Source organism: Mus caroli, unplaced genomic scaffold, assembly GCF_978045245.1.
Source record: "Mus caroli unplaced genomic scaffold, Mus_caroli_1 scaffold_2, whole genome shotgun sequence".
Classification (NCBI taxonomy): domain Eukaryota; kingdom Metazoa; phylum Chordata; class Mammalia; order Rodentia; family Muridae; genus Mus; species Mus caroli.
In genome coordinates, this window is record NW_028227257.1 from 105,872,544 (window position 1) to 105,892,528 (window position 19,985).

The following is a 19,985-nucleotide window of genomic DNA, read 5'->3' on the forward strand; positions in this document are numbered from 1 at the left end:
ATTATTAGGAGAGGAAAGCCTTAGATGGGATAAGTAGAGCATAGATCCCTGAATTACTGTAATTATGTTTCTAAATTCTATAATAAAATACAAAATAATTTCCTTTAACTTAGCCCTAGAATAAGAACTTGTGTATGCATGAAGAATGGCAACAGAACATTTTTAAGAGCAAGGCCTTTGTAAATCTTGGAAAGTGGACACAAGAAGTATTGTTTGTTAGCTGATTTTCCTCAGGAGTAGTTCTGATAAAAACTGAAAGGATTGACTGTCCAGAAATGGGGGCAGGTTTGGTTTGAGGAGAATATATCCCAATTTTTATAGTTACATTTTAAAAGTTATGTATACTATTTAAAAAGTATATACTCATTTAAGAGAAATCTGTTTTTCCATCTTTACCTTCTCTGCAATCCCTTTCTGGTTTCATTTCCTCTCTACTTTTTTTTTCCCTTCTAAATCTCTCTCAGAGTACAGCTGTTACTCTTATCTATGATTTTGCTTTCTATGGTTTCAGTTGTCTACGGCTAACCACAATCTGAAAACAACTAAATGGAATATTCTATACATAAAAAAGGCACAACTTAAATTTGCTGGTCTGAGTAACGTGATGACATTTATACCACACTGCCCTGCCCAGATCATCAGCCATGCCCTTGTTCAGTGGATCTATACTATAATGTGTGACCTGTCAGTCTCTTAGTTATCAGATCGATTGTCCAAGATAGCACAGTGTTTTAGCTAACCCTAATGTTTACTCTAATAATGAGCCCAAAACACAAGAGTAGTACAGCAAAGAAAGCATCAAGGAGGCCAAGTTAACGCTGGTCAGGGTAGCAATGCTCTATGGCATCTAAGAAAAACCATCTGTACAGTAGTTCTCAACCTGTGGGTCACAATTCCTTTTGGTGTTGCACTCAGATATCCTGAATATCAGATATTTATATTATGATTCACAACAGCAAAATTACATTTATGAAGTAGCAACAAAGTAATTTTGTGATTGTGGGTCACCAAAACATGAGGAACTGTATTAAAGTGTCACAACAATAGTACATTAGTAAGGTAATGATGCAAAGGATTCAGTCCATCTGTGTTTCAGGTATCACTGGGGGGGAGGGGTTGTGGGATTTTGGGGGGCATATTTCTTGTAAATAAGAGGGGACTGTTTTCTGGGGATTCACTGCGAATAAGTGGTGTTTAACTTTTCTCCTTATCTCTCTTCCCTTGAAAAAGACAATGCTTAATAGCTGCTTAGGTAGCTGCTGTAAGAATCATGTTGGAATCTAGTGTTAGTTATTTGGTGTTTTCCTATCATAAAACTACATTATAACAATTTAGGGGTGTGTATGAATTATCTATAGCTATGTAGCAAACTGCCCCAGAATTTAGTTGCTTAATAAGTCCCTTACAGTTGCTGAAGGACAAGAAATGTTGGGAGCAGCTTAGATGGGTGACTGTTTCAGAGTCCTTTGTTCTTATATAAATTACAGTAAGCTGTTGGCTTGGGCTGCAGTCATCTAAAGGTCTGATTGTGTCTGCAGTCATAGCAGATAAAGTCATTGCAGAGTTTATGCCTGCCACCATCCAGTTTCTGGCTTACTTCATTTATTTTTGCCTTAGCTCGACTTCATTCTGTTTTTATATTTGTTTGCTTGTTTCCTGGAGATCTTTGTCTTTTTATTAGGCCATATCTTGTAAATCTATGCTTATGTGTGGATTTATTTTTCTTGCTGCAGTTATATAAATCATGCCAGAGCTGGTTGTTTTGGCACTTTCAAAGTAGATTCTGAACCTAAATACAATGAGGACATTGGAATAGTTTTAGGCATTTTTTGGTAATCTTTTCAAATCTGCTTTCAGTCTTGCACATTGCTTAGCAAGTTTCAGCCCTTCATTAGGTGTTTCTCACAGGCTCATTGACTTTCAAAGTCACTGATCCAAGAGAGAAAGACAAGGAGAGGGACCCAAATCTGAGCTCTGTCTGTGAGGAGGCACGACTGATGGCGCTGGGATTGGAGCTCCTTTTCTCCTGACAGAGCAGCCAGTGCTGTTAGCTATTAAGCCACCTCTCAGCTTGTGTTGTTGGTTTCATTTTTTTTTTTTTTTGTACAATATGAGAAATAATTATCTAGTTTCCATTCTAACTTGAGAATGTTGAGTTTTTCTAGTGTCATTTGCTAAAAAGGCTGTATATTTTTGTCATCTTTGTCAAGTCAGGTGGTTGTCACTGTGAGTTTATATCTGGGTCTTCTCTATTACATTGATTTATGTGCTTTTTTTTTTTTTGGTGCCCGTTCAGTGATATTTTTATTACTATAGCTCCGTAGTATAACTTGGAATTAGGTAGGAGATACCTCCAGTAACTGTGCATGCATGCGTGTACACACAGTGCACATGTATGCACGCAGGCACACACATACACATTTTTGTGAGGAATGATGTTGGAATTTTGGTAGGGATTGCATTGAATGAGTCTGTAGACTGCTTTTGGTAATATAGTCATTCTCACAGTCTTAATTCTTCTAGTCCATGAGTGTGGGTCTGGGAGATAGCATGTCTTTTAGTGTCTTAAATTTCTTCAGTTTTACAAAGTTTTCATTGTAGAGGTCTTATATTTCTGTGGCTAGGTTTATTCTAAGTATTTAATTTTTTTCTTGAAGCAATTGTAAATGGGATTGTTTTCCCAATTGTTTGTCAACTCCCTTCCTAGGAAGGCTGCTATTTAAATGTTAATTTTGTATCCTGCTTCTTTGAGAATTTTTATCAGTTTATTGGGGGAGTTTTTAGGGTCTCTTATGTGTAAAGTTCTATCAAATACAAATAAAGATACTTTGGCCTTTTCCTTTCCTATTTGTATCTTGTGTTTCTTTATCTTGTCTTAGTACTGTAGGTGGCTTTAAACAGTACTCGATTATATCAGAGTAGACAACTTTTCTTGCTCTTGATTTTAGGTAATGCTTTGAGTGTTTTCCCACTTAGTATAGTGTTGGCTATAGGTTTGTTTTATATAGCTTTATTATTTTATATTACTACTTTCCTTAGATTTTTAAAATTTTCCATGAAAGGTTATTAGATTTTGTTAAAAATCTCTTCCTGTGTTTATTGAGATCACATGATTTCTGTCTTAGAGTTCATTAATGTGGTGCACTATACATTGATTGTATATGTTCTTGCACTATCCCTACATTTATGGAACAAAATCAGCATGGCATAGCAGATGATCTTTTTGATACTTTCTTGAATTGTATTTTAAATATTTTGTGTAATTTTTATATTTCTGTGGTCTTTAGGGAGACTATGGCCTATAATTTTCTTGTTTTCTGCTTTTTGTATCAAGATAATACTGCCTTCATAAAAAAACTGGTAGTGTTATTTCCCACTCTATATGATGTAGTAGTCTAAGAAGCATTGGTGTTAGTTTTTTAAAAGTCAAATAGAATTTATTAGTAAATCCATCTGAGTCTCTTTGATTTGGGCGATTTTATTATTATTATTGACTCAATTTAATTGCCTGTTATGATCAATTTTTAATCTTTTCATGTGTTTGTGTGTGCGTGCCTGTGTGTGTGTGTGTGTGTTTGTGTGTGGTGGCAGACATGCCATGATATACTTATGAAGGACAGTGGGCAGTTCTGTGGGTTGATTATATGTGGGTTCTGGTGTTTGGTGTCAAGTTGTCAGGTTTTCACAGTTCTTTGACAAGCAGAGCCATGTGGCTGGCCTATGGTTGCCTGGATTTATTGTAGAGATGACCTTGACAACCTTGTGATAGGATTGTTTTCTTAGTTTCTCTTAATTCTTTTAATATTATTGGATATATTTAGTAGTGCAAAGTCTAAAAAGTTATTACCATAACATTTTAAAAGGAGTTATTTATTAGCTAAATTTTATTTATCAAGTATTTATTTGACAGTAAGGCTTTGTTCCGCCTCTGAAATTCTTTCTCCAGATAACTTATTCTATTGAATAAAGAAGATCTCTTCAATGTTAAATGGTAGGGATTGTGTAATAATACTCTTGTTTGGAAAAGCAAAGCATGCTTGCCTGTTAACACAAGGGAACAGATAGGAAACAGTTTTTGGAACTGATATTAGAAAGCATTCTTGGGGTTGGAGAGATGGCTCAGTGGTTAAGAGCTTGTGCTGCTCTTTCAGAGAGCTTGAGTTCAGTTCCCAGCATCCATGTCGGTAGGTTTCCAACTCTAACTTCAGCTGCAGGGAGTTGCACATCTTCTGGCCTCTTTGAGCATCCCCACACATATGTACATACAAATGCACATACACATAAATACAATATAATAGAATTAATAAAGCATTCTATAGTACTGTTCTTAATGCTTTGGGGGTTTATAGACCCTTTGGAAATTGGCAGAAGCAATGGTTTCTCTAGAGAAATGAATTCTATAGTTCCAGGAGGCCCCTGGGATTCAGGTTGAGAACTCAGCTATTGAAATGTCAGTGATCCTCTGGTATTCTTAACAAAACAGTCAGGTTTTGATTTTTGATACGTACAGAGAAACGTCTAACTCTAATTGAAACTGTTTATTTTTGCCTGTAGATTCTGATTTATCTCTTGTAATGATGGATTTTGTTTTGAATTTTGCTTCCTTTCTAGCATCTGGACATTAAGAACTGTGCTTATTTTCTTCTTTTCCAAGAGAACAGAGAGAAATAGTAAGTTTAAATATTTTTATAAATCTATATTAAGGAAACAAACAAACTCATCTTACTGTGTGCTATTTTTTAAGCCAATTATGAAATGGTTTGAGATAGTGTGGTGTATCAGATTGTTTGCTGTACAACATAACAAAGGTGATGAGTGTAAGAAGGTTCTGTCTGTATGTGTCAATTCTTATTTAGTTTTTTTTATATAAAACATTTTTAAATAAAAGCAAATTGTATTTGTTAAATTAATCTTTGTGGACAACATTGGTACAAAGTAAAATATAGTACATACATACTTGTTCTTTTTATTCATTTTATTTTATGTACATGTGGGTTCTACTTGCATGTGTGTTCCTGGTACCTATGGAGTCTAGGTGAGGTCAGTGGATCCCTTGGATCTGTAACTAGAGTTACAGATGGTTATGAGTGGCAGTGTGGGTGCTGGGAATTAAACCTGGGTCCTCTTCAAGAGCAGAAAGTGCTTTTAACCACCAAGCCATCTCTCTAGCTTTTTCTTTTAACTGTATTACTCTCATTAACGTCACAGCCCTTTAGCTTGGTTTTAGTTGAAATATACAAATACAAAAATCTGTTTCTATATATGTTTTATATATGTGCAAGTTGTAAAGATTTTTTCAGGTCTTAAAAAGTATCTTGCTGGGTGGTGGTACCTTTAATCCCGGCACTCAGGAGGCAGAGGCAGGTGGATCTCCATGAGTTTGAGGCCTGCTTGGTGTACAGAGTGAGTTCTAGGACAGCCAGGGCTATTCAGAAAAACCCTGTGTTTAAAAACAAACAAACAAACAACTTAAAGAAACTTATTAATTAAAAATTGTTTTAGGCAATATATTCTGACCACTGTTTGTCCTCCCTCAACTCCTCCCAGATACTCCCTGCCCAGCTCCATACTTTCTCTCTTTAGAAAAAAAAAAAAAACTGGTTAAAATAAAACAATAAAAAAAGCTAAACAAAGAAAAATCACAAGAAACTCACACATACCCAGATATATATATATATATATATATATAAAAAAATACAAAACCCACTCAAAAACCACAAATCATAATATAGAAGCAAAAGACCAGTAAGACAAAAAAGAAATAGTTCAACCAAAGCAATGAGAGCCAAAAAGTCTGCAAAAATGCCTCTAAGTTCTTTTTGTGTTGGCTATCTCCTGTGGGGCGTGGGTCCTATTCAGTGACACTCCACTGGAGAAAACTCATTTCCTTTGCAAGAAGATGTCATTTGGAGACAGTTTTTTGGATAGGGGCAGGGAGATTGTATTCACATCTGCCTTTCATGTATGCCTTTAATCTGTGCAAGCTTGGTCGTCCATGCTGCTGCAAGCCTCTGAGGTGATATGTGAACCTGTCCTGTTTAGAAGACATTGTTTCCTTGGCTCTAATAATCTTTCTGCTGCCCCTGCCACATTTCTCCCTAAGTCCTGAGAGAAGAGGTCTGAGGAAGACATTTCATTTAGGACGGACTGTTCTGAAGTCTCTCACTCTTCCACATTGTCCAGTTGTGCATCTGTGGTTCTCATCTACTACAAGAGAAAGTTTCTCTGATGGTTGAGGGAGGTATTGATCTATGGGTATAGCAGAATGTCATTAGGAGTTATTTTATCGCTCTGTTTCTACAGCTCAGTGGTTCTCAACCTTCCTTATTCTGTGTGACTCCTTAATATAGTTTCTCATGTTGTGTTGACCCCCAACCATAACTATCATTTGCTACTGTTATGAACTATAATACAAGTATTGGATATACAGATGGTCTTGAACAATGCCTGTGAAAGGTCATTTGACCCTCAAAGACTGAGTCCTGCTGCTTTAGCAGACAGTAGTAGTTAGTTCTCCCTAGGTCCATGCCTGTCTCTTCTCAGGATTTTGGCCACCTGAGCAGTGTCAGGCATGGAAAGGCCTTAAAGCCAGAGTGGTTGGTTACTCCTATAACTTTTGTGTTATGATTGCACTAGCATGTCATGCTGAGAAGTCACCACTGTAGTGCATAGGGTTTGTAGCTGGGTTGGTGTTTGCCTTTCTCTGTAGTGTGCAAAGGACCTCTAGTGCCATGTACGCTAGTGTCACCAGGGGTGAAGGCTCTAGCTATGCACTAGCTCGACTGCTCTGTGTTCAATGAGATATATACTTAATGAGATATCATTAAGTTTATCTTAAATGAACTTTCTATATGGTATGTTTCTTTTTATTTTCACTGTACAAAAGTGAAGTCTAGCGAACTCTTGTGTACCTATGATTGACTTAAATAGTTATCAACTCATGGTCTCTCTTAATTTTATTTTGCCTTCACCTTCTTCACTGCCTATTATTTTGAGGTGTATTTTAGAGAAATAAAAATACAAATATAATACATTATCATACTTAGACATGAATAAAATATTAATATAAAATATCAAATTTCTAGTAGTTTTATAAGTACTACTTGATTTAAAGATATTTTGCTTCAGTATATAAGTAAGGTTTTATGAATAGATGGCCTTTTAAGTATGTATGCTCCTTGCATATAATCTCACTTCTGTCCAGTTTAGGATATGTGCTTTAGCACAAATAACTACTTATTTTCAGACACTTTCACACTTTGCCTTTCTCTACTTATTTGGTAGAGCCTATTATGTTTAAATATAATTACGTGCTTAATTTCTAACAAACACTATTTGAATACACTTTTTTCACTTAAAACAGCTTTATTATGCATGTATGTATGTATGTGCCTGCATGTGTTTATATATCACATGTATGTACAGATGTCTGTGAAGGTTAGAAGAGGGCATTGGATCTCTGGACCTTGAGTTACAAATGGTTGTGTTGTGCCCAATACAGGTGCTGGGAACCAAACTCTGGTCCAGTGCACATGTGGAGGCGAGATAACAACTTGCAGGAGTTACTTCTTGTTTTTGCTAATTAAGTATTTCTACAGGAAAGAAATAGAAACAATATATTTGTAAAAGGATCTTTTTTTGTTAAGGAATTATTTAATATGTGTTTTGCCTTCATATATGTATGTGCACCATGAATATCTGGTGCCTGTGGAGATCAGAAGAGGGTATCAGATTCCCTGGAACTGCGATAAAGGATGGTGGGAAGCCATCATGTGGGTGCTGGGAATTGAAGCTGAGTTCTGTGCAAGAGCAACAAGTGCCCTTAATCTCCGAGCCATCCCTCTAACCCTTCCTTTTTTCTTTTTCTCTCATATTATTTATTTTTATCTAAAAAATTATTTTGGGGGACAGAATTTCAGCCTGTAGCCCTGACATCTAGTAATTGTTATATAGATTAGGTTGGACTTGAAATCACAGGAATCTTTCTGTCTATGATTCTTCCCGGGATTAAATGTGCAGCACCATATCTGGTTTAACGGATATCCTTTGAAATGATTGTTCATGTTCCATTCTGCTAACTTAAATAAGTATGTACATTTTAGAAATCCTTAAGTTTGAAAAGCTACTGATGTTACTTTGGAAGTCTCTTCTCAAGTATAATAAAGATTTTCAAAAGTCTATTAAAATAAGCAATATACTTCTTATAAACAAAGAATATTTTTATTACTAGTATATATAAGGAGGTTTGGTATTTGTAAATTAATGAGGATGAAATGTTCAAAGAAAAAAAAAGTATTGATTCTAAAAAAAATATTAAGAATTATGTTTATATAAAGTCCATTTAAATTTTTTCTGAATCTTGAAATGTATAATACAGGAAGAATATGAGATGTATGGGTAAACATAAAGATAACTTTTATCTCTACATATGGGATAAATTTAGAGAAATTCTGAACATTTTTTGGTGTTTGCTTCACATATAATATTTATGATGATTCTTATATCTAGACATTTTAATATTTGATTTAAATCTTGTTTTCTAGATGAAGCATTGGATGATTTAAAATCCCAGAAGAAAAAGATAGTAAGTTAAATTTTATTTAAAGTTAATTTATATGAATCAGTTAAGAATTGGGTAATTGGGCTGGAGAGATGGCTCAGTGGTTAAGAGCACTGACTGCTCTTCCAGAGGTCCTGAGTTTAATTCCCAGCAACCACATGGTGGCTCACAACCATCTGTAATGGGATCTGATGCCCTCTTCTGGTGTGTCTGAAAAGAGCAATAATGTACTCATCATATATATAAAATCAAAAAAAAAAGAAAGAAAAAAAAGGGAAAGAAAAGGGTAATTAATACTTATATATTATACCTTAGTGATTCTCCAAGGAACCCTTTTTGACAGTATTTTAATGTTGAAATTAAATTATGATTTTTTTAAGTTAATATACAGGAAAAAGTAGTTTAGGTGTGTGGATTTTTGAATTCTGAGAATTTATGTTAATTGGAAGTCAAGAAGCAAGTAAATAATTCACATTGGAGAACTGAATGAGGCATGGAGGGTTAGAGCCTAGATTATGTTAGAGCCCCACGGACGAGACATGGGAGGGAGAGAGATTAGTGTGAGGTTGGCATCTAAAGTTTGTAACAAGTGAATTGATCTTGGTGTTTGTCTTAGTGATTTTACATATTTTCTTAGTATTAAAGTATGGAAATGGTCGTAGTTGCTGATAGTATGATATTAAGTAGAAACTCATAAAATGAAATTTGATCAAGTATATATGGGCAGTTTTCTGTTGATGTGACAGGGTAATCAACTTAAACTGAGGACAACTTACTTTGGTTTCTGGCTTTCGAGGTTTTAGCCCTTGGTTTTGGTTTCTGGCCCTTGGTCACTTGCCTGTGGTGGCACAGTATCTCATGACAGAGGTGCATATTGTATGAAAATAATTTTAGATAAAATTGAAAAACATAAAGGAGAATGGGACTGGATTTATTAGTGTTTAAAATGTAATCTTATTTAAGATAAGTAAATGAGCACAGACACACAGGTGATGGTTTACTGGCCTGCTAGGAATAGAGTTGTTGAAATAGCATTTGGACTTTGAGTTTTCTGTTAAAGACTATAGTTGTATCTAATTTTTAAAAAAATTTAAACCTTTTTATCTTTTAAAACCTTTGCCTACATATATTCATTATATTTATTATGCTCCATAGGATCACTTTGTACAAGTATATATTATATGTTGAGCACGTTCCATCTCATACTCCCTATGGTCCTTGCTTCCATTACTTCCCTTCGTTCCCATAGACAGTTCCACTTTCTCTTCTTGTCATGTATACATGGTTTTGTGTGTGTGCCAAATTTAGGAATCACATAATAGGAGAAAATCTACAATGTTTTTCGGAGACTGACTTAATTTTCTTATTATGCCAATCATAAACCTAGCAATAGATTTTATCTGTAGTTATGCTGATCGAATCAGTAGCTACTTGCCACATTTGACTATTTACATTTTCATTATTTATAGTGAAATAGAACTGTAAACTTAATTTCTAGGTCACAAAGCAACATTTTAAGTGTTTATTTACCATATTCATCTTAGTAACTTTACTGTGCCGATGTAGAAGAATTTCTGTCATTACTGAGAGTTCTGTTGGATAATATAGGTCTAAAAGTCTAGTGAGAGACTCAATTATTTAATATTTCATGATGTTGATTTGGGGATGTATTTCATGATATCTTTCTTTACCCCCATTCCTATTTTTTCACTAGCCCCAAATAAATTTTACATAAGAAAATTGTTCATCTTGAGAATTTATTATAACTTTGAAATAACTAGTAAAATATTTTTGTTTTACTAAATTGAGATTTATAAATCATTCCTCTAAGGACTTAAATTTTTATGTTTAATGGGCAGTCTATTAACTATAATTGTGGCAAGGCATTTCTTTTAAAACTATGCTTTAACTAAGTAAATGTGATGTGGGCTGCTTATTAAGATAAGTGTCTTGGAATGAATAGGACATATAACAAATATAAGTGGTTATTGGTCACCAAGAAGGAAAGGGTCAGGTTCCAATTTTTCCAAAAGCATTTTATATTGCACACTAATTATTTGTCATAGCTGACTGTCTTGTACTAAAGTTTTACTTTTTCTGATATTGGACCATAACTATTGAACTATTTACTAATGATTACTTACTTTTAAAATTGCACCCCTATATTAGGCTTATAAAGTGCTATAACAATGAAGCTTTTAATTACAGTCTCTAGCGTGAGCATGGAACTTAGTAAAAACTTGACTTAAATTCTGTGATTGGTTTTTCTTCTTCTTCTAAAGATGTTTGAATCTAAGTAAGAAAAGAGGATGGAGAGGTTTGTTTTTGAGTCACTTGAGCAAATTCCATGGCTGTTCCCTCAGCTAGAGTTTTCACCATGTTTGCAGCAAGCTAATTGCTTCTGCTAATAAATAATCTAAAATCGATGCTGACAGCAGTTAATTGGCACAGAGATTTTATTTTGTAAAGCTCTTGGCTAACGACCTTCTTAAATTAATAGCATTAAGTGCTGTGAGGAAATAAATCTGAGGAATTGCCTGTCATTTGCTTGTCATGTCTAATAACTTCCAATAATGATGGCTGATAGATTTTTGCACATTACATTATTGAAGTTGGTGCATGTAATTATTCTCCTCATTATATGTAAACAATTAGTGATATTTGGTATTTCCTTGCAGTAAAGCTGTTAAATTGCAAGTAACATATTAGAAGTTAGACACTATTTTAAAAGCTTAGATTTTTATTATTTGATTGCAGGAAAATCTTTCGATTTAGATACATTTGCTAGATATAAGTACAAAAAGGAGGGAGTGACTTTATCTTTCTTAATTCTAAGATTGATACTTTAATACCTTTTGAATAAAATTTATAAAAAATTAATAGTATATGTTTCAAAATTTAACAATTAATGGAAATTTTTGTTTGCAGCTTGAAGAAGTCATGGAAAAAGAAACTTATAAGACAGCTAAGTTAATTCTTGAAAGGTTTGATCCAGACTCAAAGAAAGCAAAGGTAAAACTGATAACACTATTTTTCCCTTACAACTTATCCTTGTAATAGGATACTGTATAATTTAAACATTATTGTAATTGACAGGAGTTTGAGCCGCCATCTGCTGGAGCAGCTGTAACTGCAAAGCCAGGACAAGGTAAATAACTTTGTAGAAACTGCTGCTGCTGTTGGAAAGATCCGTATTTACCCAAGTGAGTTTACAAGTGTGTGTGTTAAAGTTAAATGCTTCTATGTTAATGTACTTCTGGTAATCTGACATATTACTCAGGGTAGATAACACTAATTTTATTTTGTTTTTGTTTTCTGGGAATATGTTGATGAGTTAGAATATTGAATAAGAGATTAAAATATATAGTTGGTTTTCATCTGAAAATGTAAGTATTTTCACCTATATTTTACAAGATTTTACCTTGTAAATAATAATCTTTGAAATATCTTATTAATATCTTCGTTTTTATGATTTCCTTCTGGAGAATGAAGGTTTTTGCGAAGGCTAAATTTTTTTCTAAAAGAACACATTTACTTAATAAAAAAGTAAAATAATTTAAAAATGAGAAAAAAAGAAAACTGAATTTCATATAACAGCAAATTTTTGAAGTTGTATTACACACCATACAATCATCGCCATCATATTAAGTATTATGTAAATTTTCAAGTCATTTTATTTTAATTTATTATTATTGTGTGTTTCATGTACCAAGGCTTTCATGTCAGAGGACAGCTCTGTGGAGTTGACTCAGTCCTTCTCCTTTGATGTGGGTCACAGGGATTGAACGCAGGCTCTCAGACTTAGGAAGGAAGTGCCTTCATCTAGGGAGTTACTTCATCTGCCTCTAGAAGTCACTTTAAATGCTGACATAAAATATCTCCTAAAGTAGATGTGGAAGATATTTTGAGTTTGCATTAGCTTTTAATTTTTGTATTTTTGTTTTCACTAGAATCTGGTAAGTTTTTTTAGGTTTTGTGGCCTTGAAGAATATCAAATACATAGAAAACTGCAGTTCTCACTCTTGCAAAGGCTGATTTAAAGTTACACTAGCATTTATAGCTTTGAGAAGGTAATCTTTTCTAAATATCCACAAGGACTGTGCAGATTAAATGAGTCACAGTTTTACGTTTTCTAATTGATATTGCTGAGTGAGACGAATTTACTCTCTTGGACTTTATAACTAGGATTTTGGGTTAGAGAAATATTAACTTGTTCTATTTTTCTTTTCTTTTCTTTTTTTTATTGCTCTTTTGGTAAAAGTTCATATACCATTAAAGTAATACACACACACACACACATACACACACACACACATGCATATATATGCGTGTGTAGGTTTCTTGTGAAATTCCTATTTCATAATCAGTATAGTTTATACATCTGTTAAGCAATCATAGAAGAACTTTTGATATATGTGAAGCATTTAAAAAAATTTATTTATGTTCTACTTACATGTACACCTGCATGCCAGAAGAGGGCTTCAGATCCCATTACAGATGGTTGTGAGCCATCATATGTTTACTGGGAATTGAACTCAGGACCTCTGGAAGATAAGACAGTGCTCTTAACCACTGAGCCATTTCTCCAGTCCCAAACAATTTTGTGTATATAGTACTAATTCTTAAAAGATAATAAATTTATAGAAGCAGAGTGTGAAATTGTTTCCCAAGATATAAGGTTTAGGAGAGCAATAGGGAGGTATTGGTCAAAGGACACAGAATTGTAGTTATAAAGGTGAATAAGATGCCTGGACAGCTAATGTACAGTATGGTGACTAGAGTTAGCAATGCTGTATTGTGTACTTGAAACTTAGAAAGACTGGGTTTTATGTGTTCTCTCCACATACAGAAGAACTGGTATAATGGATATGGCTAATTAGCTTGACTGTAGGAATCATTTAATAGTGTGTTAAGAAATCTTTTGAATAAGTAATACTGCTGGCCAATATGTTTTTTAATGTGGTACTTATAGGAAGCTGGGGTTATTACTTTAAAAAACTTTCTTAGGTATTTTATCATTTAGTTAAAATAAGTTATTTTGAGAATTTTAAAAAAAGATTTATTTATTATTATACACAAGTACACTGTAGCTGATGTCAGACACACCAAAAGAGGGTGTCAAGTCTCATTACGAGTGGTTCTGAGCCACCATGTGGTTGCTGGGATTTGAACTCAGGACCTTCCGAAGAGCAGTCAGTGCTCTTACCTGCTGAGCCATCTCACCAGGCCTATTTTGAGAATTTAAGTGTTACTTAGACACTTTGAAGAACCAGATGAAAATTTTCTTCTGACACCAAATCATAATTATAGAAAAATTGCTGATATTTTCATTTGCTTTGGATACTTGTGCTGCTTGTTGATAGTCTTAGAGAGAATTCATATTTAATTCTAATATGATCAGTCATTTGAGTACACACATTGAAGGAGTACACAGGCCAGAGGAGGCAGTGGGTAAAGCACTTGCTGCCAAGCATGTGTCCTAAGTTCCATCCCTGGCATCCGGACGTTGGAGAGAGAGATGACTCCTGCTAGTTGTCCTCTGACTGCCACACGTGCACCATGGCATGCAAATTCCTTCACCTCAGATTAATAAAGACATTAAAATGTACTGAATGCTTAATAGGCAGATACCTTAGTGAATAAAGACATCAGTGTATCATTTTTTAACCTTAAAAAATTAATAACTGTGTATGTGTAGGGGGATGCTGTTGTCTATGTGTAGGGGGGATGCTGTTGTGTGTGCAGCTGTGCGTGCATGTGGAGACCAAAGGACACTCATGCTGTCATATTCTTCAGGTGCCATTTACCTTGGGTTCAGAGAAGGGTCTCTCAGCCTCTCCGAGTGGGCTAGGTTGGTGGCTAACAAGCTCCAGAGATCCTGTCTTCCCAGCACTGGGACTCCACGCCTGTGTTTTCATTTTGTGGGTCCTGGGGATTGAACTTGAGCAACACACATTTTACTGCTCTACTGTTTTCCCAGTTCCACCCCCTTCAAAAAATTTAGAACTTAAAATGTAGTATTTCTTTTGGGTATATTCTAGACTATCTTATTCTCAGCATATAATTACTATTTTGGATTTTTTCTTACATTTAAAAAGTTCTAAATTATGTTATAATTTTATTCTACTTTTTGGGAATTATACTTGTTATATTGTTTAGTCTTATTTAATATCTTTCAGTTTCCTACCTTTTTGTTTATTTGAGACAGGGTTTTGCTCTGTAGCCCAGACTAGTCTGTAACTTGTCAGTTCTCCTGCCCCATCGTAGCTTCCTGTGGTTTTTATAGGTGGCGTAGTCACGTAGTTGTTGATTTTATGTTTGTTAGTTCTGAGTTTCTGTTAGTTTGAAGTCTTTAATTTTGCTGCACTGCATGCTAGCCTTCCCTTTCTCTCCCCATCCCTTCTTTTCCTTTTAGTTGATAGTGAGCACAAGTACTGAATACATATATAGCATTCATCTTTGACCCTTGAAAAGATCTACTCTCCAAAAGGATCCTACATTAAGTGTCTTTATTTTGCTAGCTCTCTTGCAATTGCTGAGCTGTAACTGATGTGTGTATAATAGATATCTGTGCTTAGTGATTACCAATTTTGAGGATAGTATTGTTTGATTTGCCTTATGTTAAAAGAAATACACTTACTGGATTATTAGTCCATCTTCTCTGAGATTCTCTTTCAGTCTCAAGTATATGTCTTTTTTTAAAGAACAGTTTTGATTTATAGATAAATGGCAAAGGCAGTGTAGAGTTCTGTTTGTTCTTGTCTAAGTTTCTTCTGCTACCACAGCAAGAAGGTATGCTTATAGCTATACGATACATTACCCTTTTCTAGTCTATGATCCCATTTGAGTTTTATGCTATGTTTAGTTGTCTTTTCTCCTTAGACTTCTTAGACTTCTTTAACTGAAATGGTTTCTGGATCGACCGACCTATCTTTGTTTCTTTCTTTCTTTCTTTCTTTCTTTCTTTCTTTCTTTCTTTCTTTCTTTGATACCTTGAAGGATCTTCCCCTAATATTTTTTGGTAAGGAATTTTTATTGTCTGATCTTTTTGATATGAAGGAATAGCATAAAAAGTAAAAAAGTAGGGATCTGTGTGTATACATATTAAATAGAACTATTTGCTGCTTAGATGCTTGTATTATCATGGACTAGAAGATGGAAAGATTTTTGTCTCATATTAAAAAGCAATAAAGCTTGGATGGAATTGTAAAATGAAATTTGCCACCATTCACATTTCTATAAACTCTCTATATCATGTAGAAATGTGTGTTTGAAAATGGTGAAAAATGAAATTTCTTTCAAGAGTTTGATTATACAGTACTAAATTTTTCTAAGGACTAACCTTTTTAATTTTCAAGATCTTGAAGTACAGGGTTATATTTAATTCTAATGTACTGTCTTAGTTATGATAAAACACCATAACCAAAAGCAAGTTGAGAAGGAAAGTGTTTATGTTTATTTGGCTTACACTTCCATATCACTGTTCATCAAAGTTAGAACAGGAACTCAAACAGGGCCAGAGCCTGGAGGCAGAAACTGATGCAGAGGCCATGGAGGGGTGATGTTTTATTGGTTTGCCCATTATGGCTTGCTCAGATTGCTTTCTTATAGAACTCAAGACCACCAGCCCAGGTGTAGCACCACCCACAATGGGCTGGGCCCTTCTCCATCAGTAACCAATTATGAAAAAAATATGCCCTATAGGTTTGCCTACAGCTTGATCTTATGGAGGCATTTTTCTCCGTTGAGGTTCCCTTTAAAATGAGTTCAGTTTGAATCAAGTAGACATAAATCTGTCCAGCACATGTACTAATATCTATTTCTCTTTCAACAAATGTTTACTGAATGTCTGTCTGCTGATGGGGATACAATAGTAAACAAAAAGGACAGCCTCTTTGTTCCGAATGTAATAAAGAGGTAGACAGTAAATTAGTATTGGTAGAGTTAAATAAAGGTTGATGAGTAGCAAATGCCTACAGTCACAGAATATAGATTCAAGAGAAAAGCACATAGATACCTTCCACCTTGTTTGGGGGGAGGCAGATTTAGGGCTTTGTTTGTTTGTTTACTTGGTTTTTTATTTATAAGGCTTTATTTAAACCTGCCATATATATCTTAATATAGATAGCAGAAACATTTCTGTCTCCATGTGTTTTTCAGTATTCATCTCAAGCACCTCAAATCTTGTCTATATTGTATCACTGAGTTGAATCAATCCCAGTTGTCTTAGACTCTAGTATACTTTGTTAGTTCTATGCTTATGACATTATGTATAGTAGTATATTGTGGTTTTGCTTCCCATTGTGGGCAATCCAGAATCTCTTTCATAGTGCTAATCACAGTATCTTAGCCTTAGAGATTACTTTTCTTTTTTCTTTTTCTTTTTCTTTTTCTTTTCTTTTTTCCAGACAGGGTTTTTTTCTCTGTATTGTATAGCCCTGGCCATCCTGGAACTCACTTTGTAGACCAGGCTGGCCTTGAACTCAGAAATCCACCTGCCTCTGCCTCCCAAGTGCTGGGATTAAAGGTGTGCGACACTAATATGTTGATTGACAAAAGTTAATGGGAACTTCTTTTTCTTTAGAATTTCTAAATTTCGTTTAAATTTTTCAAAATAATTATCAAATGGGACATTGATCAGTTATAAGGTGTAAGTTGTTCAGAGTTGACTTAAAAAACAAATCAGACTAGAAATAAGACATCAACATGAGAAAAAAGTAAATGTTAAGATAAATATCATACAGAACAGAACGCACATGTAATTTGAAGTGCCAGAGCAAATGGCGAGTGAGGTAAGAGTCTCCTAAGGTTAGTCTGAGGTTTCAGTGCAGTGAGCAAACACCAGGTGAGCTGATTTATATTTCTAGTTCCAATTTTATAAGGCCTAGGAATGTTGTTGTAGGTGTTGAAGGCATTATTCTATTTATTATGCATGTGAGTTGAGTAATGGGGAGTTGGAAAATTTAAATGGAAATGTAGGAAGAAAATAGATCATTTTCATAGATCTTTATTAAGCTTATACTCTTTGCCTGTTACCTTATCATGTCTTGAGGGAATAAGGTTGTAGTTCCTACTTCAGTGCTCTTCATTGAAAGGAGTATACTACACACATATAAATAGTTGGTATACTTAGGACCACAGTAGAAGGTAGAAACAAATCACAGCTGTGAAGAAGTACTCTTCAGGTGATAGAATATAAAAACTTGGTGCCTTGAGGGACTGCTAATATGCTCCTTTCTGTGCGTTCATATCATCTTGTTGATTTGGAAGGCCTTGTTTGCTTAGTGTCCTCTATACCTTCTGCCTCTGTATCCTCCTCCTCCTCTTCTGTGGGAGTTCCCTGATCCCTAAGGGGAGGGATTTGATGGACAGATCCTGGTTAGGGCTGAATGTTTCAAGTCTCTTGGCTGGCTTTAGGTTTCTGTATTTGTTCCCATTTGCTATAGGAGGAAGCTTTTCTGATGATGACTGATCAAGGTACTAGATATAGCAGAATGTTATTAGAAGTCATTTTATTGCTGTGTTCTCTTTAGTAGAACAGTAGTATTTGGTTTCTCCCCAGGTCCTTGTGCTATCTAGTCTTAGATTCTTGGTCACCCAAACAGTGTTGGATGTGGGTGTCATCTTGTGGAGTGGGCCTTAAGTCAAATCAGATATTGGTTGATTATTTCCTTAAGCTTTGCCCACCGTTGTACTATCATCTTGCAGGCAGGACACCATTGTAAATCAAGGGTTTGTAAGCTGGGTTCGTGTTTACATTTCTCCTTTGGTAGCATGTGTAGTACCTTCCTGTACCAAAGGTGATAGCATGTAGGGGTAAAGGTTCTATGTAGGCACCAGCTGGGACTGTTCATCGCCCACTGAGTTATGTAGGTACTGTCTTCAGCAATAGGGCCTCGCCATTAGTTTGTAGAGAACAACTTACAGTGTTGGCAACAGCCTGTGTTGTTTGGGGGTTCCCATGGGACCCATTTGGCCAAGAAGCTTCCGGTACTGGAAGCTTCATTTAGTGACAAGAGATGTCCAGTTGGGGCTTTGTTTCTTCCATTATTTGGTGATTCATTTAGATTGCCTTCATATATTTGTATATTTTAGGAACCTTCTACTATATTAGGCTTCCATATTATACCTCAAATGGCCCTTCAGTTTAGATGTCTCTCCTCATATTCCCTCCATTGTCCAGCCTTCTCCCGCCTCTCCCCCCAACCCACTTGATCTTCCTGTTCCAGGTCTCCCATCCATCTATAATTACTCTATTTACGTTTCTTAGGAGGAATCTAGCTGTCCCCCTTGTCCCTTACTCTCTACCTAACCTCTGTGGTTCTGCAGATTATAGCTTGGTCATAATTGATTCCATAGCTTTGTCTTTCTTGGGTTACCTCACTCAGGGTAATTTTTTTTTCTAATTCTACCCATTTACCTGGGAATTTCATCATTTCATTTTTTTTTTTTTAAACAGCGGAGTAGTATTCCATATTGTAAATGCACCACATTTTCTTTATTCATCTGTTGAGGGGCATCTAGGTTTTTTCCAACTTCTGGCTATTATGAACAGAGGAGCAATGAACATGGTTGAACAACTGTCTCTGGAAGAATGAGTATTTTGGGTATATCTCAAGAGTGGTATAGCTGGAACTTGAGGTAGATCAACTCCCATCTTCCTGAGGAACTTTGCCACACTGATTTTTAGAGTGGCTGTACAAGTTTGCAGTCTCACCGTGAATGGACAAGTGTTCCTCCTACTTCATATCCTTGCTTGTCTGAGCTGGGATTTATTTTATTGCTCCTAGCCATTGTGATGGGTGTAAGATGAAATCTAAATCAAGAAAACTTTTTTAAGCTTGGAGATTGGATAGAACAGAGAACAAAGCTGAGATATATAAATCAATTATGATATCATCTAGTATAACTATGAGTAGAGGGCATGCACCAAACAGTTATGGTAACATGTGGATAAAGAGGAGACTAGAGCAGTGGTTCTCAACCTAGGGTTTCAACTCCCTTTGGAGGTGAATATCCCTTTTACAGGAGTCACATATTAGATAGATTACATATCAGATATTTACAGTTCATCACAGTAGCAAAATTACAGTTATGAAGTAACAAAATGAAAATAAATTTTATGGTTGGGGTTTACTGCAAAATGAGGAACTGTGTTAAAGGGTCACAGCATTAGAAAGGTGAGAACCACTGGATTAGAGAGAGAACTCAAGGGTAGGTTGATGTACTTTGATGGTGATTAAATTTGGAAAGTAGAGGACAGGAGGAGTCATCAGTAAATCACCCCAATTATCTACCAAGACTCTTGAGAGGCATTATAAATATAATGCTTGGTAACATAGTGCTTTAGATGTGCTACCCTTTCCATGAGAGAATCAGCAAGCATGCTTGCACAGTCTCATCTCCAGTTGCTAAGGAGATAACT

At 35.2% G+C, this 19,985-nt stretch overlaps 1 protein-coding gene across 4 annotated transcripts in view; it reads left to right on the forward strand.

Annotated features, from left to right (window-relative positions):
* Positions 1-19,985, forward strand: part of Lnpk (lunapark, ER junction formation factor) — a 64,041-nt gene that overhangs the window by 18,828 nt on the left and 25,228 nt on the right. For all 4 annotated transcript variants that reach the window (XM_021155620.3, XM_021155619.3, XM_021155622.3 and 1 more), the window contains exons 5-8: positions 4,612-4,670; positions 8,544-8,584; positions 11,489-11,572; positions 11,657-11,708. In XM_021155620.3, the coding sequence (XP_021011279.1) occupies positions 4,612-4,670; positions 8,544-8,584; positions 11,489-11,572; positions 11,657-11,708 (236 nt within the window). The remainder of the gene's footprint in view (positions 1-4,611; positions 4,671-8,543; positions 8,585-11,488; positions 11,573-11,656; positions 11,709-19,985) is intronic.